The following is a 27,214-nucleotide window of genomic DNA, read 5'->3' on the forward strand; positions in this document are numbered from 1 at the left end:
CTCGGTATATCATTTTTGTTTTTGTGCACTTCAACTCTTAATTTGTTTCTGGATTTTTTGACCTTTCAGCTTGATCATTGCATTCAGCCAGCAATAATCACCAAGGACATCAGTATGATCTTCTACTCCAGAGACGCCAAGATCTCACCCCCACGATCCCTGCGCAATCTGTTTGGCAGCGGCTATTCAAAGACACCTGACTGGTATTTAAGCCTCTCAAGATCAAATAAGGGGAGAGATGCTGAACGGGGTTTAAAAATGTTACCAACATTAAAGTAAATTAGGGGAAGGCCTGTCAAATTTAGCCCAGTCATATTTCTCTGTATGCAAGTGAGCTGTCGATTGTTGCTATTCATAAAATGACGTGGTGGCAATTGTAATACTTTGTGAATGGTGAATTATTAACGATCAGGGCAAAAACCAGTGGTTTATATTTTTTCGATTTTGTTTCAGTAACCGAGTGAGCGGCATCTATGAGCTCAGTTTGTGCAAAATGGCCGACACGGGGAGCCCCGGTAAGTCCAAGATTCTGGTGATCCAGTATCTGATTATTCACCCTATTTTTTCGTTTAGCGTATGTTGACACACGTGTATGTGTGTGTATATATACACACACACACACACACAGACACAGACACAGACACAGACACACACACACACACACACACACACACACACCCCCCAGGAACCTCTAGGTAGGGATCATACCTGTGCGGAGTCTGCACGTTCTCCCAGTGTCTGGGTGGGTTTCCTCCGGGTGCTCCAGTTTCTTCCCACAAGTCCCGATAGACGTGCTGTTAGGTGATTTGGACATTCTGAATCCTCCCTCGGTGCACCCGAACAGGTGCCGGAGTGTGGCAACTAGGGGATTTTCACAGTAACCTCATTACAGTGTTAATGTAAGCCTACTTGTGACAATAATAAAGATTATCATTATTAACTGATGATGTTTATTTAGATTCATTGCTTGGAATTTGAGCTTTGCTGGCAAAGGCTGCATTTCCCCCCAATTCCTGGTTATCCTGAAGAGGAGGTGGGCCACTTGTTTGAACTACCGCGTTCCTTGTTGTGGGATTCAGTACAATTGCAAAATTCACTTGGCCAATTCAGGAGGCCATTAAGAGTTGGTCGCAATGTGGGGCTGGAGTCACTTATGCCGCCACCTGGCATGGTCTGTCTCCTTCCCCAAATTTACCCCAATGTGTCCCACTGAAATTTACCCCAACGTGTCCCATTTGAACCAAATTTTGTTTAAGTCTGCTACAGTTTCCACACGGCCCACTAAGCTGCTAACCCACTGTTTTACAGGGAATCTGGATATGGATCACACTTTTAAATTGTTGATTTCCTTCAGCCATCAGGAAGACACATGCGACGATATATACCACAGTAACAGTCATTCTATTCTCTGGCCATAAGACCATAAGACATAGGAGCAGACTTAGGCCACTCGGCCCATCGAGTCTGCTCCGCCATTCAATCATGGCTGATATGTTTCTCATCCCCATTCTCCTGCCTTCTCCCCATAACCCCTGATCCCCTTATTAATCAAGAACCTATCTATCTCTGTCTTAAAGATACTCGGTGACATGGCAAAAAAAGGCTCTCGCATGCGTATCATAAGTTTCAATTCTAATTAAATCCTTTAGGTTCTTAAAATAACTTCTCCCAGATCTACTGTCCTATTCAAAGAGATGTACCGCAACAGTATTGATGGAATGCCTGTTTGACCGACACAGTTGGTCTATTTCCACACTTTATTGTTAACGGCCGAGCGTGGTTTCCATTGATCCCTGCACCGCATGAGGCGGCCATTCTGCCTATCGAGCCTGCACTGCCCCGCCCCAGAAAGAACACGCGACCCAGGCCCACTCCCCTGCCCTATCCCTGTAACCTCGTGCTTTGATCATGGCCAATCCACCTAATCTGTACATCGTTGGGCTGTGGGAGGAGACCGGAGCACCCGGAGGAAACCCACGCAGGCGCGGGGAGAACATGCAGGCTCCGCACAGACAGTCACCCGAGGTCAGAATTGATCCCGGGTCCCTGGCGCTGAGAGGCAGCAGTGCTAACCGATGCCACAGTGGTTGAAATAAGATTAATCAATTTCATGAGCCTGAGTGTGTCTTTTGCAGCCAATGTCTGATTTTTATTGGGTGAACTTTGCCCGACTCCCATCTAATATCTACAGAACAGCATGTTAGAGGAAGAAGCAATTAAGTTAATATGATCTCCTTTGAAATATGTTTTCAGGAAGTATATTGATCTATAGGTACTCAGAAGATTAACTTTCACTGATATGATGCACATCTTCAGTGTTATATCATTACAGTCCTTGGAAATGTCATCCTATTATAACACGGGATTGATTTTGGTTGTAGGAAATAGCAGGTTTCTGGAGAGAGGGTCCCTCCAGCACTCTAGAGATTTGCAGTTGTTTGGTTTACTGCTTTACATTTATACTTTTGTGTCGTTTCCCTTGACTTTTTTGGAGCTTGATGTGGATCATTTCCCACCCCAGAAGTGGGGCAGTAATAGAAAAGGCACAGAACAGGAGAGGAGGCCATTCACCCTCAAAGCAGCATCTAAGCTATCTGCAAGTCTAAACTGGCCGAGATGAAAAGCCCTGACTGTTGTTGGGCAGGTGGGGAAATGCTTCAAAATGTTGTCTATTGCTCTGTACCTCTACTGTGCCTCTACTCACCACATGGTATTTGGAATAATGGGTTGCAGAGGGAGAAAATGGAATCCGAGAATTATAGAATTTACAGTACAGAAGGGGGGCATTCAGCCCATTGAGCCGGCATTGGCCCTTGGAAAGAGCTCCATCCTTAAGCCCACACCTCCACCTAGCCCCTTAACCCAGTAACCCCACCTAACCGTTTGGACACTAAGGGGCAATGTAGCATGGCCAATCCACCTTTGGACTGTGGGAGGAAACCAGAGCACCGGAGGAAACCCGCACAGACACGGGGAGAACATGCAGACTCCGCACAGACAGTGACCCGAGCCGGGAATCAAACCTGTCGAGCAACAGTGCTAACCACTGTGCTACCCTGCCGCCATAGACCCATGTGACTATAGGATGCTTTTCCCCTTTTGAGGGGGGGAGCTGACTGGTGGTGGTTTAACACCTCGGGCAAGGCTGAGAATAACCTCGTGAATAACCTCAGCCAGCGCAGGAATTGAACCCACGCTGATGGCCTCACTTTGCATCACAAACCAGCTGTCCAGCTCAATGAGCTGAACCGGCCCCAAAATGTTCTGTATTTCACTAAGTGTGTGTGGACATGTTAGTAGGATGAGTTGTTGTAAATAGAGTAGGAGGAGGCTTATGTGGAGCCTTAGCACTGAATGGTCTGGTTCTATGTTGTAAATTTCATGTGATTTACATCCGGAATGAAATGCCAACTCTGCACTGGAGACAGAGTGTGGAACCAATTGCCCACGTGTATAATTTGAGCTGCAGACTTCCCCACTCCACGTGGGTTGCAAAGCACCATCGGCGGTCTCGTATCCAAATTGTGTTTCCCATGTCTGTGGGAATGAAAGTATACTTTGCAATAGTTGTGTTCATATATCACGGACAAGTCAATGTGGCTGGAATAATAATCTCCCCTGCTCCAGGAATGCAAAGGAGACGAAGAAAGATTTTGGACACCTCCGTTGCCTACGTACGAGGAGAGGAGAATCTAGCGGGATGGAGACCTCGTGGGGATAGCCTCATCCTGGAGCACCAGTGGGAACTGGAAAAGCTGGATCTCTTGCACGAGGTAAATGGACAGATTTACAAAAGCAGAAACAGCGCAGAGGCAGGAAATCTGAATATTTTGAAATGGGTGAATTCTTACTTTATCCAGAAGCAATTTATCGTGGAACCTTATCATACACCACCCATTTCATTTTTACTGTTTTATTAACATTTCTTTCCCTCTTGTCTTTCTTTATATATATTCACCCCCCCCCCCCCCATCTTATCCACCTTTCATTACCCTTTCTCCACTTTGCTTCCCCCTTCCCCTCCCCCCACATCTACATCTGTCAAAGTTTACCCTCTGATGTTAGTTTCTCTGCAGTTTGGCCTTTCACACCTTTTGTTCTCACTGGGGACTGCCGTTAGCACTCTTTCCCCTTGCTTTCTGTAGCTATTTGCACCCCATTTCCCTGGGTTGCTATGGCTCATCTTTTATTCTCACTCTCCAGCATAAATATTTCCCATTTTCTCTTTAGCTTTGACAAAGGGTCATCTGGACTCGAAACGTTGGCTCTTTTCTCTCCTTACAGATGCTGCCGGACCTGCTGAGATTTTCCAGCATTTTCTCTTTGGTTTCAGATTCCAGCAGCCGCAGTAATTTGCTTTTATCTTTAATTTATCATGGAATACTGAAGATGAATATACCATTCCAATGTAGGGCTGGAGGAGGAACAAACCTGCCCTTTTCTGGTCACTGTTGTGACAAGATGGTAGGATGCTATTAAAAGGAATATTTTTTTTCCACAAGTAAAATCAAACGGCCGTGTATTTTGTAAACCATGTCTGGGCAGCAACTAAGAGAAAGGAAGGAACAGGAAAGAATAGGGAACAGGGTGCTCTTCGCAATTGATACATTGAGGCTTCTCCTCCAGCCCTACATTGAATTGATATATTCATGTTCAGTATTCGATGATAAATTATTGCTTTTGGATAAAGTAAGAATTCACACATTTCAAAATACCCATCTACAACATGGAAGCAATGCTTATCTAAACAACCTTTGAAGATGCTGAAAGCAGACATCATTAAGTAAATTTAAAAATCCCTGCCAGAGCTGTAATTCCTGTTTATTTTCCAATGCCTGCCGATTCTCCTGCCAGTGGCATTTTTTAGAGAGATTGAAGGAATGATTACCTCGTTCATATGGGGAGGGAAGGTGGGCCAGAGTGAGAAAGGTGCAGCTACAGAGGGGAAGGCAGACAGGGGGTTTGGGCCTTCCGAACCGGATATATTATTACTGGGCGGCGATTGTGGAGAAGTTGCGGAGCTGGGTCAGAGGGGTTGATTCCCAGTGGGTCAGAATGGAGGAGAGTATGTGTAGGGGGTCGGGGTTGAAGGCGCTAGCAATAGCGCCGCTCCCAATGGCCCTGGGGAAATATTTGGAGTCCGATAGTAATAGCTTCATTGAGAATTTGGAGGCAGTTTCGGCAGCACTTCGGGTTGGGGGCAGGGTCAAGGGAAATGCCGATCCAGGGGAACCACAGATTTGAGCCAGCAAAGTGGGACGTAGGTTTTCGGAAATGGGAGCGGAAGGGGATTAAGACGCTAAAAGATTTGTTTCTTGGGGGTAGGTTTGCAGGATTGAAGGAGCTGGGAGCGAAGTATGAGCTGGAGCAGGGGGAAATGTTTAGGTACATGCAGGTTTGAGATTTTGCCAGAAAGGAGATACTGAGCTTCCCAGTGGAGCCGGCCTCCACATTGCTGGAGGAGGTGCTGACGACGGGGGGACTGGAGAAGGGGATAGTGTCAGCGAATCACGTTCATATGGTTTGGTCTTGTCCAAAGCTGGAGGATTACTCAAAGGAGGTTTTTTGGGTAATCTCTAAAGTGGTGCGCATGAAACTGGACCTGGGCCGTCGGGAGGCCATATTCGGGGTGTCGGACGAGCTGGGGTTGGAAACGGGTGCTGAGGCCGATGTTGTAGCCTTCGCCTCGTTGATCGCCCGAAGGCAGATCCTGCTGGGATGGAGAGCAACCTCTCCACCCTGGGCCCTGGCGTGGCGGGGGGACCTGCTGGAATTCTTAACTCTTGAAAAGGTTAAGTTTGAACTGAGGGGCAGGATGGAGGGGTTCTACAATTCATTGGCGTTATTCATTATGCACTTTCAAGAATCGGATAACATCGAACATTAGGGGGGTGGGGTTGGGGGGAGGGGGAATGTATGTGTTGATGATGACTATGGGTGATTCTTAATTCCTTTTTGTTTATGTTAACATGCAGGTTGCTGTTTGGGGGTTTAGTGGGGGGATGGGATTGCTTTTGTTGATATGGGGATTGACCTTGTATTCGTTACTGTTTATTGTTGGCGGGTGTAAATTAGGGAGAAAATGTGAAAAAGGACAATAAAAAATATATTTTTTTTAAAATCCCTGCCAGAAATCTTCTCCGTGTAAGAAAGACAGACTTTTCACTTTCCTCTTTACCTGCAGCATCACACAGTGAAGGCAAAAGGAATCTACTTCACCCCCAGTATTTACCCTATATTTTCTCCTTTGTTTGATTTGAAGCATTTGAAATTAGGTAGCAGTTCCAGACTCAATGTCTGTGGTGAATGAGATTCACACGGTGTTATAAGTTACCAATGTCACTCTGTTCCCGTTGTATATACGTTCCGATATTGTACGTGCAGTTGCACTACCTGACCACCAGGGGGAGTAGCTCTGGGAGTACTCGAGAGCTTGTACTGGGCTCCCCCCTTGGCTCCTCCCCCTGGAGCTGCTGTATAAAGATCCGTGCCACAGAGTCAGCTGGCCAGTTCATCGAAAGTTCAACGGCAAACAGGCTGGCTCTGTTGTAAGTATATTAAAACCGCTATTCTAATCCTACAAGCACGTGTCCGTAGAATTGATGGTTCCATCAATGTCCTCATTGTATACGCTTGGTTGAGTGATGCGATTTAATACCATCACAGCTACAATGCATTGTTGTTTGGAGTATTAGGCTTGGAATTTGTCACTCTAGCTATGACCAAGGAACACATTTAATGAGACATATTGGTGGTTATTACTGTGGCAACTTAAACGGTTGCTTCTAGAAACATAGACAAAAATTACATGAGAGAAGGAGGCCAATTGGATCTCTGTTCATGCAAGTAGAAAACCAGTTATCCAGCACTTGAACCACTTCCCTCTAGGCTATGGCACTTCCAAGTGCATATCCAAGTGGTTTTTTTTTAATGCAGAGAGGATTTCTGCCTCTATCACCCTTTCGAGCAGCGGATTCCAGATTCTCACAACCTTCTGGGTGAAAAAAGCACTTCTCAACTCCCTTCCAAATCCTTCCACAAATTAATTGAACGTATACCTCCTGGTTATTGACCTCTCCGACTGGAATAGATCCTATTATCCACTCAATCCAGGCCCTTCATTTTATTTTCCATAATTTTGACTACTAGATGTCTGTGTCTGGATTGTTCATCATTTGAGAATATTTCTACTTTTCCCCATTAATGTTGAACTGAAAATTATCTTTGGGAATCACAGAAGGAGGCCGTTTATCCCATTGAGTCCATTCCGATCTCTACCCATTCCCTGCCTTTTCCCTGTAGTGGACATGTGACAGGCGAACACGTGTGTTTTATGTGTCTCAATATTATGCTTCTATACTTTGAACACTTTTATATGCAGCCAACTAACCTGTTGTGCGTTATTGAAGGTTGAAAGGACCCGCCATCTGCTGCTGCTGCGTGAGAAACTCGGTGAAACGACTTCAAAATCTCTCTGCGATTCGCTCTCCCCGAGTATGAGCAGCGGTACGCTCAGTACCTCGACTAGCATCTCCTCGCAGATATCTACCACAACGTTCGAGAGTGCTGTCACGCCCAGCGAGAGCAGTGGATACGACTCTGCAGACATTCAGAGTCTTGTGGATCGAGAGAAAGAACTGGCAACCAAGGTAATGCACAGAGAGCCACGGTCTAGAGAAGCCATTCAGTGTGGGGTATGTGTGCAATGGTGAACAAAATCCATGGGTCGGTCATTGTGCCGAGAGGTTGCGTTAAAAATGGAATGCGTCCACTTGGAGCTTCCGCAAAACTTTGGTACCAGCCTCCCCGAACAGGCACCGGAATGTGGCGACTAGGGGCTTTTCACAGTAACTTCATTGAAGCCTACTTGTGACAATAAGTAATTATTATTATTATTATTACATTTGTTTATTGTGAACAGGTTTAGAACTTTGGTTTAGACGTGGTTACTTTTGGAAGAGTTTTGCTCGTCTCCTGCTCATAAAGATTTCAATTCTTTGGTTTTGAAGTAATTGAATGGGCCAAAGTTTACAAAAAAATAAATTTAGAGTACCCAATGTTTTTCCAATTAAGGGGCAATTTAGCGTGGTCAATCCACCTACCCGGTATATCTTTGGGTTATGGCGGGTGAGACCCACGCAGACACGGGGAGAATGTGCAAACTGCACACGGACAGGGGGCCCGGATCGAACCCGGGTCCTCGGCGCCGTGATTACCAGCGCTTGCCGCCCTGCTTGGTTCAAAGTTAATCAGATCTTTCCGATGCTGTGCTAGGATCTGATGGACTGAATGAAATGGCAGCAATTTACTTATTTGCGTGATGATGCTGTTGATCCCGTGCCCCTGTTGGGCGCTGGTCCAGATTCCTCCACTGCAAATTCACTGTTGCAGTTCTCCAAATGTTGAGGCAAGCTCGGGAACAAGGCCGTGTGAAGGGGAGCAGGGGACTGTGGACAAACAAATCCTCACAGAAGTAAGCATTTGGAAAGAAAATGGGCCTGATTGCTGCTCTTGCACATCCCCAAGTAGCTACGTGACAGTCACTCACTAACGATGGGGGTCCTTGGAGCATTTTCCTTTCCTTTTGCTGCAGAACATTGTGTGAATTGGGAAACAAAGGTTAAAGCTTGTTTTTGAAAGAAAATGCTCAAATTTGCTTGATTGGAAAAGTAGTGCCGTGCATCAAAATTGACCGATTGGCGAGACTCTTGTATCCAGGCAGCTTGTGGCTTGGACCCTGTGTGTTTTCCTTCTGAATCTGGAGTCTAAGGAACAAGGTGGAGACCAGCTATGCTGTTGCCTGAAATGCTCAGTCAGCCTTCATTGAAGCATCTTTTTCTGCAAATCGTACAATCGAACACGAGGGCCCATTTGCTCCATAATATCTGTGCTGATTCTTCGAAGTGGAGATTCCGGCATTGGACTGGGGTGGGCACAGTAAGAAGTCTGACAGCACCAGGTTAAAGTCCAACAGGTTTGTTTGGAGTCACTCACTTTCGGAGCGTAGCCCCTTCCGCTGGTGAGTGAGTTCAGTGCGCTCCGAAAGCTAGTGATTCCAAACAAACCTGTTTTGTTGTATGATTTCTTACTGATTCTTTGGAAGGAAGAGCTCTCCAATTAGTTAAACTGCCCCACTCTTTCCTGATAGTCTTGCAAATATATGTCTGATTCACTATCGTTCGAAGTTATTGAATCTTGCTTCCTCCACCCCCCTCCCCCCTTTTTAGGCAGTGCACTCCCGATCAGGGCACGTTTTTGCATCAATTTAAAAAAAAAAAAAAAAAATTTAGAGTACCCAATTATTTTTTTCAATTAAGGGGCAATTTAGCGTGGCCAATCCACCTATCCTGCACATCTTTGGGTTGTGGGGGTGAAACCCACGCAGACACGGGGAGAATGTGCAAACTCCACACGGACAGTGACCCAGAGCCAGGATTCGAACCCGGGTCCTCAGCGCCCCAGGCATCAATGCTAACCACTGTGCCACCATGCTGCCCCGCGTTTTTGCATCAATAAACTTCATCATCTCTTTTGCCAATTCTGCCCATTTTCCTTTCGAGAAACTGACGTTTAGTTTATTTTGTTCACCTTAATTGGCCCAAAGATACTTTTTGCAATTTCTTTTTAAGTGGCTGTCGCTAAGACTGAATTAATCTTTCATGCTGCTGATTTATCCCTACTAAATTTAGTTTATCAGAGTTTGCAAGTTTATCAGAGTGTGCAATCTGAGGCAAGTATTTCTAGATGTTTTAATTCTTTTGTCAGATGTGTCTACAATTATCAATTTCTCTGGTCCGTTTCATGTCCTTAATGTGCAATGATTTTTTTGTTTCAGTGCCTGCAACTTCTAATGCACACGTTTAATAAAGAACTGAACCAAGTCTGCAACAGCATCAGTGACAGTAAGGTAAATACAAGTTCACCTTACTTTTATACAAAAGACGTCCTGAAGGTGATGCAGTGTCATTATGTTGCATGCTGAGAGACCACAAGTTACTTGCATCTGATTCCTCAGCGCTTCTCAGGAAAGCAACCGTTGAAAGCTCAGGAACTCTACTTCCTTTCTTCACTCTTCCCTCCTAACAATTAACTTCAGACAAAATAGCAGTTTCTGTATGTTCCGAGCTCCCTGAAAAACCTGCACCCTGTTTTTCCTGCATTAAAGGGATGGATCACATGAAGAATCTCATGATGTACCTATTCCTGAATCCTTTGAAGGCTGTCTATGCCTAGAAACAATTCTAGTTTGCTCCAAAGCTGCTTCTCTCAAACAAGACTCCTCTATGTTGTTCTTTCTAACCTCTTTGAAGAACGGACTTTATTTTAACCGTTCTGTTTGTATGCTGCAGTTGGTGAATTTTTTACCTTGGTTTATTACCCAAACCACTAAAGGCAAATTCTTTTTTTAAAATTTAGAGTACCCAATTCATTTTTTCCAATTAAGGCAGCAGGGTGGCGCAGTGGTTAGCACTGCAGTCTCACGGCTCCGAGGTCCCAGGTTCAATCCCGGCTCTGGATCACTGTCCGTGTGGAGTTTGCACATTCTCTCCGTGTCTGCGTGGGTTTCACCCCCACAACCCAAAAGATGTGCAGGGTAGGTGGATTGGCCATGCCAAATTGGCCCTTAATTGGAAAAAATGAATTGGGTACTCTAAATTTTAAAAAACCAAGATTGTTCCAATTAAGGGTCAATTTAGCATTGCCAATCCACCTACCCTGCACATCATTGGGTTGTGGGGGCGAAACCCACGCAGACACGGAGGGAATGTGCAAACTCCACACGGACAGTGACCCAAAGCCGGGACCTCGGCGCCGTGACGCAGCAATGCTAACCACTGTGCCACCGTGCTGCCCTACACACCCCATAACTTGCCTGATTTTGTGAATTTGGCAATGAGGGAACTTCTTTTTTTTTTAAATTATAGTGCTAAATTCTTTTTTTTCCAAATTGAGGGGCAATTTAGCGTGGCCAATCCACCTACCCTGCAAACCTTTGGGTTGTGGGGGTGAGACCCACGCAGACATGGAAAGAATATGAAAACTCCACAGGGACAGTGACCCAGGGCCTGGATCGAACCTAGGTTCTCGCCGCCGGGAGGCAGCGGTGCTAAGCACCGGGCCACCATGCTGCCTTTGGCAGTAGGGGAATTCTAATTGGAAATATTGAAAGCTACTAATTTCCAATGCGATGAAAGTTACCTGGACTTTAACATGGTGGCTTCCTGAGCATGCTAAAGGTACAGTATGTAGTAGGTTAGCATTTTAAAGTGAATGACAGGTTTTGAGTGTCTCGAGCAATCAGCGGAAATTGCAATGCTTCAGAGGTTTTGAAACACTTTTCAAATGTGGGAGGTTCCCCTGCAAAGATTTTTACCTTTGGGTGGATTAATACTCGCGCTTTCCTAGATCAGAAAAGACTATCACCTCTTAAAATTTTGATCCTTCTGAAATAGCTGGGCTTCTGTGATATATACGATGCAAAGTAAATGTTTGATATTTTTAATTGTTTCAAGGTAAGTTTAAAATGAGAACGTCCTGTATTTGTGCGGTTAGGCGTGAATTACTGAAAAATATCTTTGTACTTCAGCTTTCAGATGTAAACTCCCCGATGGGCCGTGATGCTTCGGTGTCCAGTTTCAGCAGCACCACACTCACTCCTTCTTCCACCTGCCCATCCCTGGCCGACTCCAGGTGTAACTCAGTTGATCAGAAGTAAGTCTGAATTGAGGGAGGCCATTCGGCCCATCGGGTCTGCACCAGGCCTCAGAAAGAGTATCCTGTCTAGGCACACTTCCCCCCCCCCCCATCACCGTAACCTCACCCAACCTTTTGAACTCTTAAGAGGCAATTTAGCATGGCCAATCCACCTAACCTGCACATCTTTGAGTTGTGGGGAAGAAACCCACGCAAACACGGGGAGAATGTGCAAACTCCACACGGACAGTGACCCAGAGCCGGGATCGAACCTGGGACCTCGGCGCCGTGAGGGAACTGTGCTAACCACTGCGTCACCGTGCCGCCCTGATTTATTGAACCTGATGCTGAAAATAGCGTTTTAAAAAAGCTTATAACAATGTGCCTTAATCTCATTTTCTGAATACTACCTCTTGCACCAGTGTGTATTTTGCCACTGTATCACCTTATACTATAGCCATTGAGCCAAATTACTGTGTCAAATTATGGGTTGTCTTGCGCTGTGTGTCCTACTCCATGAAGAGCTGAGTTGTGACTAATTAAAGTCATTTCAGAGATCCCTTGTAGCTGCAGGAGTCAAACTTCCCAAACCCCCTCCCTAAATGTGGCCAGTTGTTTTTGAGGTTTGACCCACACTCAAAGAAGGGGGAGCTATGGTAACAAGTGTAATCCAAATGTTCAGCCCAATCATTGTTTCCGATTGGAAACAGAATTGGGGCATTTTCCTTCCTCCACAACTTGTATTCCGAAATTATTTTCTGTAAATCTATTCCAATCTGCTAACTGTAATCAAATCTTCAACTTGTGGAGAAAAGAAACACCAACGATTGCCGTCCTGTTCCATACCCTTTAGGGGCTGTTTAGCACAGGGCTAAATCGCTGGCTTTGAAAGCATACCAAGCAGGCCAGCAGCACGGTTTGATTCCCGTAACAGCCTCCCCGAACAGGCGCCGGAATGTGGTGACTAGGGGCTTTTCACGGTAACTTCATTGAAGCCTACTCGTGACAATAAGCGATTTTCATTTCATTTCAATGATCGTTCTTCGGGGCTCCTTTCTTTGGTAATGCATCACTTGCAAAGAACTTTCCTTCCTGCATGACTGTTTTAAACTCGTTCTCATTCCCACGTCAAGTGTTGTTAACGATTAAGCTCCAGGGTGCATTGTGGGCAGTTTCAGGTGAATGTATTTCAGCCCGTGCTTCTTTGTAGGCTAAAACTATGTTCATGTTGCAGGACCCCTGAGGCCATCTCTAGGTCTTCTAGTCCGTGCATGGAGTTTGATGGCTTCCCCATGGTTACTCGGGTAGAGACTTCGTACCTAGCCAGAGCGGGGAAGCACGAATTCCTGAACCTGCTTCCTGACATTGAGGAGATTAGGACTGGGTAAGAGCTTCTTGCTGGATCCCCAATTGATTTCTTCCAACCTGTTCCAAGATACCAACACTTTGTAAATGCTACCCCAATTGTATTTGACTGTTTTTATGCCTGTGTTTCTTTTCATGTGCTCCAGACCTGTGGTATCAAAGAAAGGATATTTGCATTTCATGGAACCGCAGTCTAATTCTTGGGTGAAGCATTATGTTGCAATCCGTCGCCCGTATGTGTTCATCTACAATAGCGATAAAGATCCCGTAGAAAGAGGCATTCTGAATCTGTCCACAGCTCAGGTGGAATACAGTGAGGATCAACAGGCAATGCTAAAGGTCAGTAAATCACTATGTTGCTTATTTGTGCACCTTTTTGCCAAGCAGAAAAAACAAAATTTTTTCTGACGCAGTATATATCGTCACCTCTCATGAGTGTCATGTCCACTGACTATACCGAGCAATATGAGTTCAGCGCTAATTCCCTGATGATGCTGACTGCTGGTTTTCTACGATACTTCGCTCCAACTTTAGGCATTTGTGTACTTTGATAGTCCAGTGCTCCTCATGTGCCATTTATACTTTAATACTCACATGCTATAATCTACTGAAATGTGTAATTAAAATATGCATTAAATTCTACAGCTATGTAAGATTTTCCAAATAAAGTAATTTGAAGACTCAGTTGTTAAAGACAGCGTGTAAAGTTGTGATGCGGACGTATAGATCAGGGGGTCTCTGGTCTGTGCTGGGTTGGGTTATAGTCGATCCTGGCTATGGTGCCAGTAAGAAGCAACAGTCTGTGGTCTAGGGAGGCCAAATTCTGATTGCTATCCAATGACATGTGCTCGAAGGTGCGTTTGTCTGGATGTCTGATGGGGGCAGGGTGAGCTTGTTGGTCAAATCCACGTAGGAAAGTAAGTTGTGAGGAGGACATCGGGAATCTGCAAAGGGTCTTGGGTTAAGTGAATGGGCAACAAATTTGGCAGATGGAGTATAATGTGGGAAAATGTGAACTTGTCCATTTTGACAGGAAGAATAGAAAAGCAGCACATTATTCAAATAGAGATTACAGAACTCTGAGGTACAGAGTGATCAAGGTGCCCCAGTACACAATCAGGAAAAGTCCGTATACAGGTGCAGCTACAATTAGGAAGGCAATTGGAATATTATCCTTCATTGCAAGGGGAATAGAATATAAAAGTAGGGATGTTTTGCTATAGTTGTACAGGGTATTGGCGAGACCACATCAAGAGTACCATGTACAGTTTTGGGCTCTTTATTTAAGAAAGGATACAAATGCATTAGAAGCAGTTCAGAGAAGATTCATGCGACTGATAGCTGCGATGTGGGGTCATCTTATGAGGGAAGGTTGGACAGGCTGCCTCCATTGGAGTTTAGAAACATGGGAGGTGATCTTATTGAAACGTGCAAGATCCTGAGGGGACTTGACAGGGGGGATGTTCTTCCTGTGGGAGAGACCCAGACAAGGGGGGACAGTTTAAAAAAATAAGGGATCCTCCCTTTAAATGGAGCTGAGAAGATTTTTTTTTGGAGGGTCTTTGAAACTCTCTTCTCAAGAGAGAGGTCAAGGCAGGATCATCGAATATCTTTAAGACAAAGGTAGATACAGTCTTGGCTAACAAGGGAGTCTAAGGTTATCAAGGGTAGGCAAGAAAGTGGAGTAGAGGACACAATCAGAACCTCCATTAACTTATTGAATTGCGGAGTAGGCTTGAGGGGACGAGTGGACTCCTCCTCCTAATTTGTATCTTTGTACGTAAATCCTCTGCCACGTCGTCAAGGCCTATAGACATTGGCCACTTAGCTGGGCACCACTGCATGTAGGACTACAACTGAGAGTAGATTCAGGACCATTCTGGAGAGAAATAGAAAAGGTTAAAATTGACAGCAAAGGAACACTTTCCATTATTACATTAGGAATGCAACACTCCAGGGCAGCACGGTGGTGCAGTGGTTAGCACTGCAGCCTCACAGCGCCGAGGACCCGGGATCGATCCGGGTCACTGTCTGTGTGGAGTTTGCACATTTCCCCCCCCCCCCCCCCCCCCCCCCTCCCCCCATGTCGGCGTGGGTCTCACCCCCACAACCCAAAGATGTGCCGGGTAGGTGAATTGGCCATGCCAAATTGCCCCTTAATAGGTGGAAAAACAAGAATTGGGCACTTTATATTCAGGGGGAAAAAAGGAATGCAACATTCCTATTTCATGGGTGGAAGTGAAAGGTGCCAAAAACACTCTGGTCTCGCGAGCCCCAGTAAATAACCATTTGTTTGTTTTATTTTTTGGCATTGTTACAGACGTCTAACACTTTTGCCGTGTGCACAAAGCATCGTGGGATACTTCTGCAAGCAAGCAATGACAAAGAGATGTATGACTGGTTGTATGCTTTCAATCCACTGCTGGCTGGCTCAATTAGGTAAATTTGTCACTTACCTTTCAGTAAGACCTCCTCTCGACCATGTTCCTGCACTAAATATCCTGGAGCCCCTTCTTGGAGATGCGGAAGACATCATCAGAAGCACACCCGAATGAACAAATTTTCATTTTAATTCAGAAAGATGCAATTTAATCAATCAGCGCCTTCTAAAAGTCAAATTGCTACAAGAGCTGTGATTGACTTAATCCTTCCTTTCTTTCGTTGTCTATTATTGGTAATCTTGTTGAGCAGGCGCAGTGACCAGGCTCGTGTTGCAAAAGATCTTTTCATTCATGGGATGTGGGTGGTGCTAACAAGGCCAGTGATGGTCAGCCAGCGTCCTGAGCGTGTACTGTGCTGATTGGAGGGAGAGAGTTCCAGGATTTTAACCAAGTGATTATGAAGGGACAGTTAAAGTCGGGATGACGTGGGACTGATTGAATAGGAATTGTTGAAATGGCGATCCCTAGGTTTATTCATTCATAACTGATTTTTGATCTCCTCGCTCTCTATGTTTCCTCTATTTTATATTGGTTGATCGTGGAATGAGAAGGATAAGGATGTTGGGGAATGTTTTATGGAACACTAATAGTGCTATTTCAGGGCAGCACGGTGGCGCAGTGGGTTAGCCCTGCTGCCTCACGGCGCCGAGGTCCCAGGTTCGATCCCGGCCCTGGGTCACTGACCGTGTGGCGTTTGCAACATTCTCCCTGTGTCTGCGTGGGTTTCACCCCCACAACCCAAAGATGTGCAGGGTAGGTGGTTCTCCCTGTGTCTGCGTGGGTTTCACCCCCACAACCCAAAGATGTGCAGGGTAGGTGGATTGAACACACTAAATTGCCCCTTAATTGGAAAAAATGAATTGGGTACTCCAAATTTATATTTTAAAAAATAGTGCTATTTCACTCTATCAGGCAGTATGGTCCTCTTTACTGTATATTTCAGTATCTGTTCTTTTTAGATCTATTCATGACCATATTTTGGAATTCATTTTAAAATATGCAGAGCGTAATTATCAATTTGTTCGATCTTTCACATCGGTATCGCTTGGTTGTGCACTGGCTACTTCTGTACTTAATCAGAATTTGAAAATAGTTATAAAGTGCCAGTCCGTAAGTAAATGGTTATTTATAAGCCCTCAGTGCACCCATACCCCTTAATGCCCAGCATTCATTTACAAAATGTAATTGCCAAAATAGCACTGATATTATAGATGATATTGTCTTCGGAGTGTTACTGTACAAAATTGAATTAACAGGTCGTGTGTTCGAATCAAAGTGTCCTTGGTTTGTCTCCTTCAAGGCAGCAATAAAAGAATGGGGAGGATGGCTGTAGATCATTTTGTCTGTGTCAAATTTTTCCACTGGTGAGATTGAACATCGAGGGAATGGACTCTCCCTCCAGTCTCTGCCATATGTGACATGGGGATCTTTAATCCTGTCGTTGAAATCGAAAATGTCCCATTTGCGTCATGCTAGCATCCTCGATCCTCCTCCTTCAGCCTTACCAGAGTCTTCGCATCCACAGATTTCCATTGCATTGGTCCATGAATATGCTTGGCAAGTAGTGCAGTGATTTGCCTTCTGCTGTATGACTGGCCAGGAAACTCTCCTGCTCTTGATGCCTGCCATCAGGCTTATTGAAGAATCTACAGGCTGAATACCAACCTGTTTGGCCACGTTATGAATGCCCTGAAGTGGGACTTGAGCCCAGATCTTTTGGTGCACAGGCAGAGACTCTGCCTACTGCACCACAAGACCCTCACTAAAAATCAGAAAATATCACCAGAAATACAAACTTGAATTGGTCTACTTTTGAATTATGGATTATAATAATTACATTGTAGTATTTTGAGCTGCACCATATATATTTTTCAACAATTAAATGCCTTCATATTTTTGGGACCTGAACTCTGGTGTTCCCTCCCTAAACCTGTCCAGCTCTCTCCTCACTTTCCGCCTCCCTCTAAGAGACTCGTTAATACCTACTCTTTGATGAAGCTTTTAGTGTAAATTAATAAATCTTTATTTACATTACTCTTTTTTTTTTTTTTTTTTTTTATAAATTTAGATTACCCAATTATTTTTCCAATTAAGGGGCAATTTAGCGTGGCCAATCAACCTACTTTGCACATTTTTGGGTTGTGGGGGTGAAACCCACGCAGACACGGGGAGAATGTGCAAACTCCACACGGACAGTGACCCAGAGCCGGGATCGAACCTGGGACCTCAGCGCCGTGAGGCGGTTGTGCTAACCACTAGGCCACCGTGCTGCCTATTTACATTACTCTTAATGATTTTATCCACATTTAATTATAAAGTTATGTGGCTCAATGTTGAGTTTTGTTTAGTAATGCTGCTGTGAAGCATCTTGGGGTATTTTTAATGCTGCGTGACAGTTTTGCAATTATCGTATCGCTTGGTGACTTCACGCGTTCACGTTTTTTCAATTATGAATTCTGTTTCTGCCTTTCTAGGTCAAAACTCGCCAGGAGACGTTCAGGGCAACAAACGATATAAAAGAAAACCTTTCACCGAAAGCAAGAAATGAAGTAGTAATTCTGACTTGCCTTTCGAACGGGCGAGTGTTGCTCTTAACCTTTTGTGATTCTTGATGGTTTCTCATGTACACGTGGCTTAACTCTCTATCTGAGCGCCGTTTCTTTTCCTAGTTACCAAAATACTGTTTTTCTTTTTCTTTTACATCCATTCCAGGTCTCGTAGTAGCATGTTGTAAAATAGTCGAGTGTGTGCACGATTCTACAAAACCTTATTTTCTTCCATTGTCGCTTCCTTCGCTTGTCTGTAGGATGTTGTTGCCCGTGCTTCCTGTCAAACTGTAGCTTTTAATTTGCAGGGTAACTGCAGTTGACCCTCGGTGGGGGGGGGGCTCATAGCCGTAAGATGAGGCGGGAATGAGAAATTCAGGCTGCTTTCTTCTGGCGAGGGATGGCTTAAGGAGAGCACATGCCTTCAGGAACAGGCTGTGTGTTCTGGAACATCTCGCATGGTAATCTCCAGTATTCTAGAATGGCACGGCTGACAGAAGATCGTGTGATCGCAGCAGCCAGGAACTTTGCTGGATTGTTAAATGTGGAGTTGGAGCGAAGCTCATTCTGAGGAAGTGCGTGCCTTCCACGTATTCAGTTAGTGGAAAACTAGTCGATTGTGAAAGCAGTCCCCCGTTGAATGGCGGGTTCACAAGCAAATGGTGTAGCGGGACGACCGCAGGGGAAAGCAACCTGGGCAGGACGCTGCTCTTCCAGGCACATGGTGCAGTGCTCGGTCTGGCCCCTTTCCTAAATATCTATCTCCTGTTTGCATGCATATTTAGAGGCGCACGTTTGTCCACATTCCATCATCTTTTCAGGTAAAAAGCAGATGGTGCCGGACTTTCACTTTCCAGACTTGACCCCTCACCTTCGGGTGAAGTGACAAGGATACTTGCATTATTACAGTGATAAATACTTCCTTGCAATGTAATTACCATCAATCGGGAACAATGGCCAAGCATAACTGACCCAGGTCAGGTAATTCCACATCATTGCTGACCCAGATGGAGAGCAGAAAATACTCCGCAAATCCAGAACTGTGCTGGATTCCTGCCTACAACCAGATGCATTAGAAATAAAATTGCCTTGGAATTGACTGTTGCGACCCTTCTAGTTGCTGGCCTTTGCCTTTCAGATAACGTGCAGCTAAAGTTGCTATTTTAAAACCAAGGTGCGATTTAGAAAGTAACACACAAGAATAATAAAACCCTCCAAACCAGTATTCACACCAGTGATTGTAGGAGTCAGCTTACTGAAGCAGTTAAAGTGCAGATATTGAGGCAACCCTCTGTACATCCCATCCTGAGATCATCTTTAACGTGTTTCAGTCTCAACAGTTCAACTAGGAACAAGTTTTTCGGAAGGGACTAGGATTTCATTGGCCGCCATTCCCCTGAAGTTACACATGCACAAAACAATTTTCAATTTTTGGCAATCCATTTTGTACCTTGACTGTCACTGATGCATCGCTAAAGGTGTGTGCTCAAATGTCCCTTGCCAAATGGTTTGTCCCTTCCAGCAAAGCAGGTATAACACAAGCTGGTCACAACCCTGTTTACATGTCAGTATTTTTCAGTAGTTTTGAGTTTATTGTCTTAAAAAGTCATCTTCTAGCCAAAATCAAATGCACCAATTTGTATAACTCCAGGACGATTGGGACAAATTATATTGAGGGTATTTAATCATTTAAGAAAATATTGACTAACTGCGCAGTGATAGGGGAAGGCGTATAGTGAAAAAAGAATGGTATGTGATCACAAGCAAACTGTTTACTTAAAAAAAAAGTTAATACATTTAGGATATTATTGGCAATCATTTAGGGTTTTGCCAAACTTGAGCACAGAGGAAGCATTTTGCTAATTGTAGTTTTGTCCTTGATCTATTCCACCTGGTCCCTGAAGGTAACACAAACTTCCTTTGGAAACCTCCATTCATTGTAGAGCTTTTCCCTCTAGTTGTTTTCACCTCCTGCTACACAAGAAACGTGTACTTCTAATGCATTATAGCGGCCAATAAAGTGGTGTGTAATGGAAAACCTTTTTCACTAATAACGAACGAACGTGAAGTGAAATTCGATGATGCTCACAGACCTTCTGTGATCACGAGCAGTAGAGATCAGGCCACGCTTAGCAACCCAGCAGAGATAACTTGGCAGCGCTGCAGATTTATTTTTACAGTATATATGCACTTTTTCTTACCAATAACGGATGACCACGATATGCGTAAGTAGAGCTTGATCAAATGGGATCCCAGTGGGGATATCTACTGGATATTCTGGCAGTTTGTCCACTGAATAGTTATCGGGAGACTTTAAGTTGCTTGACGTGCTAACCAGCACTGATTTGTGGAGTGGAGATGTGAGGGGCATTAATAGTCTTAACACGACAGAGAACCATACTGATGCTTGAATTGTTTGCTACAGGAGTTAACCAGGATGAAAGCTGGTTCAGCAAATCAAAAGTGAGAATTTCAGTGATAATGTTTGATTAGTGTACTGTTTACAGTTTCATTTTATTGCAGAAGGAACAGTGCTACGAAATGAGAGGGAAGAAATGTCTAATCTTTGCTCTGAACAACTTAAATAGACTAAAGTGCTAAAACTGGAATACCAATCCTTCGCACCAATCCTATTCCTTAAAATTCCAACTTGATTTGCTCTGTCCTCCGTTGATTTCTATTTTAAAGTTTAACTTGTACAAGTGTTTAAGAAATGTATGTGGAAACAAATTGTAGAGTTTAAGGTAAATACACGTTCATTTGCACACATGATGTGCCTAGTTAGTGGCTATAACTTAACATTATATCTCATGCTATCATAAAATGGAGCAGATAAAATTGGATGCAACCTTGTGTCTGCAAACCTAGGTAACCAAATAGCAAACAATATTTATCAAATGCATAGATCCTTTTAGATATAACTGTTGAGAATCAACATCTAATTTTATTCTTAAGTGCATTTTTAAAAAAAACGTTCACCAAGGGGAGCCATTTAAAAAGAGTGGAGGACATGACTGAGGCTAGCAAACCTACAGATCAGAGTCTGTACTTGTGTGAAAGTACACATACCCAAGACCAGTTATAGTGTAAGTAGTCCAGTGTATTAGACTACAGAGGTTATAGTTTGTATAATATAATCAACCACTTATAAATGACAGCAGATGAGTTAACTCTTGAGTTACTCCCTTATCAAGCTGCATGGCTTTTAATGTTATTGGACAATGCAAATGGACCATTTTTACTCAAACACAACTCGGCTATATTTTTCCATGTGACTTGCATTCTATTCGACAAAGCTAGGGTATTGATAAAGTACCACTTTTGTTTTTCAATCTCTTGGATATAGAAGCTGAATCTAAACTAAAAACTGATGGCTATTAATAAGCCGGCAGGTGCACTCAAACAATCTGACGACAGAAGGAGCCGCCGCTATTTATTATCTGCTATCCACTTGTAGTAAATTTTCAAGATACAGTCTTCGGCTGTGATCATGTACGCGTTTCGTTTCGTAAAAAGGTCAGGTTAAATATGTATGCTCGGTAGAACCATTACGAAGTGTACCTGAAGTCAGCCAACTTGCAGAGCACACGGGGAGATGGGTCATGCCAGAGGCCAGACAACCTCCGGAGCATGGGCAGTTTGTATAGTTTTAGTGGGACTTAGCGAACCGTACACTGGTCAGCTAATGCTTCGGTGTCTGAAAAAAATAAGGCTCGGTCATTTTTATAGTACCAGACATTTGAAATCGTTGTAATGTATTTAAGCTGAAATAAAGTTATCACGGTAGATGCAAGATTCTTGGATTAAGTTTATAGCTAGATGACGGTATAATGAAGGATTCCGATGGGGAAAGCTTGAAGTCTTTACTTTCCACATTAGATACCAAATGATATTTGCACATCTTGCACTTTTAATATCGCGTTTCCAGCTATGTCACAATTTAAGCAGCACTGATTATTAAAAGATATATCTTTTAATGCCAGCCTAATAATAGACAAAACAAAACCCCAGATCTCTTCAAAACATAATATACAGTTTAGTATGATGGTGTAACTGAAAAATTGCTTTGTTTAGAATATAAATTGTTACCTGATGATAGGTTTTACTTGTCATTTTCTTTAAAAAGGTAAATATTTGGGTCTAAAATGGTATGGGAAATAAAATTCACACTTTGTTTAAATCTCGAAACCTTAAGCTGAAACTGACCGTGGTAAGAAATCACATGAAAACATAGCGTTAATCCTATCTGAGAGTCAGCCCTCTCTACAGTTGGGAGAAATAATGTTCACATTTTTATAAGCAGATTTTTTTTTCTCGTACCAAATCTCAAATAAATAAACCGAAACCCAAAGTTATCAACCCCTCAGATTTGCCAAATTAAAGGACCCAATACAGCAGAATTTGCTCCCAAAAAAATTATTTGGCCTTCAGTGCTGATGAATCGTGCAAGGAAAGAAATCCAGGTGGATCTGTAAATACCTGTTCACCTGAGCATGTCGAATCTACAGAACAAATGCACTGGAAATTCTTTTACTTTAATACTGAGCTTTTTAAAAAATTAACATTGTGACATTTGTGTGTGTCGCTATCTCTTTTTATCGACTCTTTCAAATTGTAAACGCAGCTTCTGCTGTTCACATGTTAAGCATATAATCATGGATTTATCAGAGCAAAGGTTCCCCCCCTCCCTCTCATTTCTAGCTTCTGTGTAATTTTTAGCGGGTGCACAGTGGGTGCACTGTTTATTTTGTATGAATTGTTTGCAGTGAATTGCACACCTTTTAAGAAGTAATTGTTTAGGAAGGGATTGAAATTTGCTGTGGGACATTGTACACTTTCTCAGCATAAGAGCCCTTTCGCCAGTACTGCACATTGAGATATGAAACTACAACCACTTGTTTTGAGAGAGACCGGATATGTTTTGTGAAGAAGGGAAGGGTTCAGAGTAGGGTTACAGTATTCTAACAGTTGGGTTTTCTGTTTTCTGGATTATCCAGACTGCAAGTACTCTGGTGCTGTGCTATAGTACTTAACAGGATTTATTTTATTTTTTTAGAGCGTTTTTGCATGAAAATTTGAAAGTGGTAATCAAACCCACTCTTAATATTTCAGCTGTGCCGAAGTATCCTGTACGTTTATGGGAATCACTGCTGAGATTGGATTATTTTGTAGATTTGATTGCGCGAGGAACTTATACATAAATTGACGAGTTATACGGTCTCCCTCAAAAGAAAAGATTAGTGGGTATTTGCCATTAAAGGGAGAGATACTGGAGCTGCTTTCCGTAGGTTTACTGAATGTGCTGGTAATCAGGAATTTACCTGTGTGTTTTTCTAATTTTAATTTTGTCTGTTGTGGCTGGTTAACCACAATCCATTGTAGTTTAAGGGTAGTTTTAGTTGGGATTGATTTATTGTGCTTCCTATCAACACCAGTCCCTTCAGAGGAGTGCATCAACACTGTACATTATTTATTTCGTCAGGGTGGCTACACATTCATAATTTTTATTTTGTAAATATGTGTTGAACCAAGCTTGAGGTATAAAGACTTAAAAAATGTAAATATTTCATTTATTTGTACTAATTATAATCCATTTGCTGTATAGCATAGACGTGTAATGCAGATATCTAATTCTGTGTATGTTAACCTGCACCACTGAACTATTTAGTGAATGAGGTAACAATAAAGGTACAACCAGAGCATAAGCAAAATAAACTGGTCTTGTTTTTATTTCTATTTCTTAGAACACTAAAAACAAATAACTGATAATACAAAGTTGTGCATATATATATTATATTTTACTCATGACCCTTTGAAGTATATTTCACAACCAGCTGATTACTTTTAAAGTGTAGATATTGTTCTTTGGGCAAATCCGGAGCTGGAAGAGTACACAGCGCAGTCCTACACACAACAACAACATTAATAACATGTTCATGGGTATTTAATGGTTGAGCAGCTAATATTTTCCAGGACAGTCTGAGAACTCCCTGGTCTTCAAAAATCGGCTGTGGCGTTTTCTACATCAAGCAGACGTGCTTCAATTCAACGCCTCGTTCGAAAGGTGGCACTTTGCACAATGCAGCCCTTCCTCTGTTGCACTGATGTCAATTTAGCTGATGTGTTCGAGCGCTACTACAAAAATGCATTTTTGTTTAATGGCAGGTTAATTACAATGTCGCATTAAACTAGATATTGTTACAGAATGTTTTACAATAACTAGATTCAAGACTTTCATACGTTAATAGTGTGCTATGCATCCTTGTCTATTACAAAATGATCTAATACAATAAACTGGCTTAATGCTGTTTGTATCATTTTGTTTGAGTAATGCCTTTTACCTTTAATTAGATTGTGGGTCTAGCTCACCTTTAAAACTAAAACACACATGGGTAGCACAGTGGTTAGCCCTGCTGCCTCATGGCACTGAGGACCCAGGTTTGATCCCAGCTCCGGGTCACTGTGTGGAGTTTGCACATTCTCCCCGTGTCTGAATGGGTTTCACCCCCACAACCCAAAAATGTGCAGGGTAGGTGGATTGGCCACCCTAAATTGCCCCTCAATTGGAGAACAGAAAATAATTGGGTACTTCAATTTATTTTTTAAAGAACTAAAACACACAAACGCAGTAATACTGAGAGCAGACAGAATCGTTAGAACTTCTATCCTTTGGATAAGACCCAGTTGCATTTAATCAAGGCCAGAGTTACTCAGAAAACGACAGAGGTTGCAGCCCGAATTTGGGGTGCTGACTACAGGCAAGGCTGAAGAGCAACTTAGAAAGGTAAAAGGCGCAATTTATGAGCATGGGGAGAAGGCCAGTAGAATGCTTGCCCAACAACTAAGGACGAGGCTAGGGAAATAGGGAGGGTAGTGGATGGGGGGGGGGGGGGGGGGGTAATCTAGTGGGTGACCCGGCAGGGCTGAACAAGGTCTTTAGGGACTTTTATAGGAAGCTGTACACTTTGGAACCGACCGGGGGGAGGCGATTCCTGGATGGACCTTCCCAATAGTGGGAGGGGCTTGGTGGCGGACTGGGGGCCCTGGTCAGGATCAAAGAGGTATTTGGGGAGGCCTGAAAGTCATGCAGTCGGGCAAAGCCCCAGGGCCGGATGGGTATCCGGTGGAGTTTTACAAAAAATTTGCCGGGATAGTGGGGCTGGTGCTGGTCAGGGTTTTTAACGAGGCAAGAGACAAAGGGAGTTTACCCCCGACTATGTCGCAGGCCACCATCTCGCTTATTCTGAAATGGGATAAGAACCCAGAGGCTTGTGGGTCATACAGGCCGATCTCTTTGATCAACGTAGAAGGCACGTTACTGGCCAAGATCTTGGTGACCAGAATTGAGGACTGTGTACCGGATGTAATTGTGGAGGATCAAACCGGGTTTGTAAAGGGGAGGCAGCTGGTAGCCAACCTAAGAAGGCTGCTCAACGTGATTATGATGCCCCCGGAGAGTAGAAGGTAGAGATAGTGGTAGCCATGGATGCTGAAAAGGCTTTTGACCGGGTCGAGTGGGATTATCTATGGGAGGTACTAGGACGGTTCGGGTTCCAGGTGGGGTTCATCGACTGGGTTAGGCTATTGCCGAGGAGACGAGTGTAAGGACAACATCGACTACTTTACACTGCACCTTGGGACAAGACGGGGCTGCCCTCCCCGCTGCTGTTTGCGCTGGCCATAGAGCCGCTGGCAATTGCACTGAGAGCGTCCAGGGGCTGGAAAGGGCTGGTCCGGGGGGGGAGTGGAACATAGAGTCTCGTTATACGCGGATGATCTGCTGTTATATATATCGGACCCAATGGTGGGGATGGACGGTGTTATGGAAATCCTGAGGGAATTTGGCCAGTTCTCCGGATACAAATTGAACATGGCTAAGAGCGAGTTGTTTGTAATTCAGGCGAGGGGGCAGGAGAGTAGGCTGATGGGGTTGCCGTTCAGGCTAGTGGGGGAGAGTTTCCGATATTTGGGGATTCAGGTGGCACGGGACTGGGGCAAGTTGCATAAGCTCAACCTGTCCCGACTGGTGGAACGAGTGAGGGAGGAGGTCCGGAGGTGGGATGCGCTCCCGCTGTCATTGGCGGGGTGGGTGTAGACTGTTAAGATGCCGATTCTCCCGCGGTTCTTGTTTGTTTTTCAGTGTCTCCCCATCTTTATCCCGCGGTCCTTCTTTAAGAGGCTGAATAAAATGATTCTGGGATTTGTGTGGACAGGGAAGTCCCCGCGGGTGATGCTTGAAAGGAGCAGAGGAGAAGGGGGGCTGGCGTTGCCGAACTTCAACTATTACTGGGCGGCCAACATAGCGATGATAAGGAAATGGATGGTGGGTGCGGGGTCGGTGTGGGAGCGGATGGATGCTGCTTCGTGCAGGGGCACTAGCTTAGCAGCCCTGGTCACGGCGCCTCTGCCGCTTCCGCCGGCGCGGTACTCCACCAGCCCGATAGTGGATCTGGGGCCAGTGGAGGAGGCGTGTAGGGGAGGTAGGAGCATCGGTGTGGACCCCAATGAGCGGCAACCACCAATTTACCCCGGGGAACATGGACGGAGGGTATCGACTGTGGAGGAGGGCGGGGATTGGTGAGGATGGGGGATCTGTTCCTGGAAAGGAGCTTTCCGAGCATGAGGGCGCTGGAGGAGGCGTTTGGGCTGGCGGGAGGGAACAACTTTAGATACTAAAAGGTGCGGGATTTTGTACTTCCCACCAATCCCACCGAAGGGGAGGCAGGACAGGGTAGTTTTTCGGGGAGAGGGTAGAGTCTCAGATGTCTACAAGGAGCTAATGGGAGCTGAGGATACGCAGACCGAGGACCTGAAGCTTAAATGGGAAGAGATAGAGAACAGTGTCTGAGCAGAAGCTCTGAGCAGAGTGAACTCGACCGCAACATGCGCCAGGCTCAGCCTGATCCAGTTTAAGGTTGTGCACCGGGCCCACATGACGGGGGCCCAGATGAGCAGATTCTTCGGGCTGGAGGACAAGTGTGCTAGATGGGCCGGCTAACCATGTACACGTTCTGGTCGTTCCCTAAACTCTGGGGGTATTGGCAGGGATTCGCAGATGTCATGTCCCGGGTATTGAAAACTGGGGCAATCTTTGGGGTTTCGGAGGATCTGGGAGTCCAGGAAGAGAGAGAGGCCGACGTTCTGGCTTTTGCTTCCCTGGGAGCCCGG

At 44.4% G+C, this 27,214-nt stretch overlaps 1 protein-coding gene across 26 annotated transcripts in view; it reads left to right on the forward strand.

Annotated features, from left to right (window-relative positions):
• kif1b (kinesin family member 1B) overlaps positions 1-23,757 on the forward strand; it is a 235,404-nt gene extending 211,647 nt beyond the window's left edge. For all 26 annotated transcript variants that reach the window (XM_038821353.1, XM_038821352.1, XM_038821350.1 and 23 more), the window contains 10 exons: positions 70-203; positions 454-515; positions 3,628-3,773; positions 7,410-7,649; positions 9,836-9,907; positions 11,588-11,712; positions 12,929-13,078; positions 13,206-13,398; positions 15,380-15,498; positions 17,975-23,757. In XM_038821353.1, the coding sequence (XP_038677281.1) occupies positions 70-203; positions 454-515; positions 3,628-3,773; positions 7,410-7,649; positions 9,836-9,907; positions 11,588-11,712; positions 12,929-13,078; positions 13,206-13,398; positions 15,380-15,498; positions 17,975-18,017 (1,284 nt within the window). In that variant the 3' untranslated portion in view covers positions 18,018-23,757. The remainder of the gene's footprint in view (positions 1-69; positions 204-453; positions 516-3,627; positions 3,774-7,409; positions 7,650-9,835; positions 9,908-11,587; positions 11,713-12,928; positions 13,079-13,205; positions 13,399-15,379; positions 15,499-17,974) is intronic.
• Positions 23,758-27,214: the final 3,457 nt, after the last annotated feature.

The sequence above is a fragment of the Scyliorhinus canicula genome, chromosome 16 (genome assembly GCF_902713615.1).
Source record: "Scyliorhinus canicula chromosome 16, sScyCan1.1, whole genome shotgun sequence".
In the NCBI taxonomy this organism is placed as follows: domain Eukaryota; kingdom Metazoa; phylum Chordata; class Chondrichthyes; order Carcharhiniformes; family Scyliorhinidae; genus Scyliorhinus; species Scyliorhinus canicula.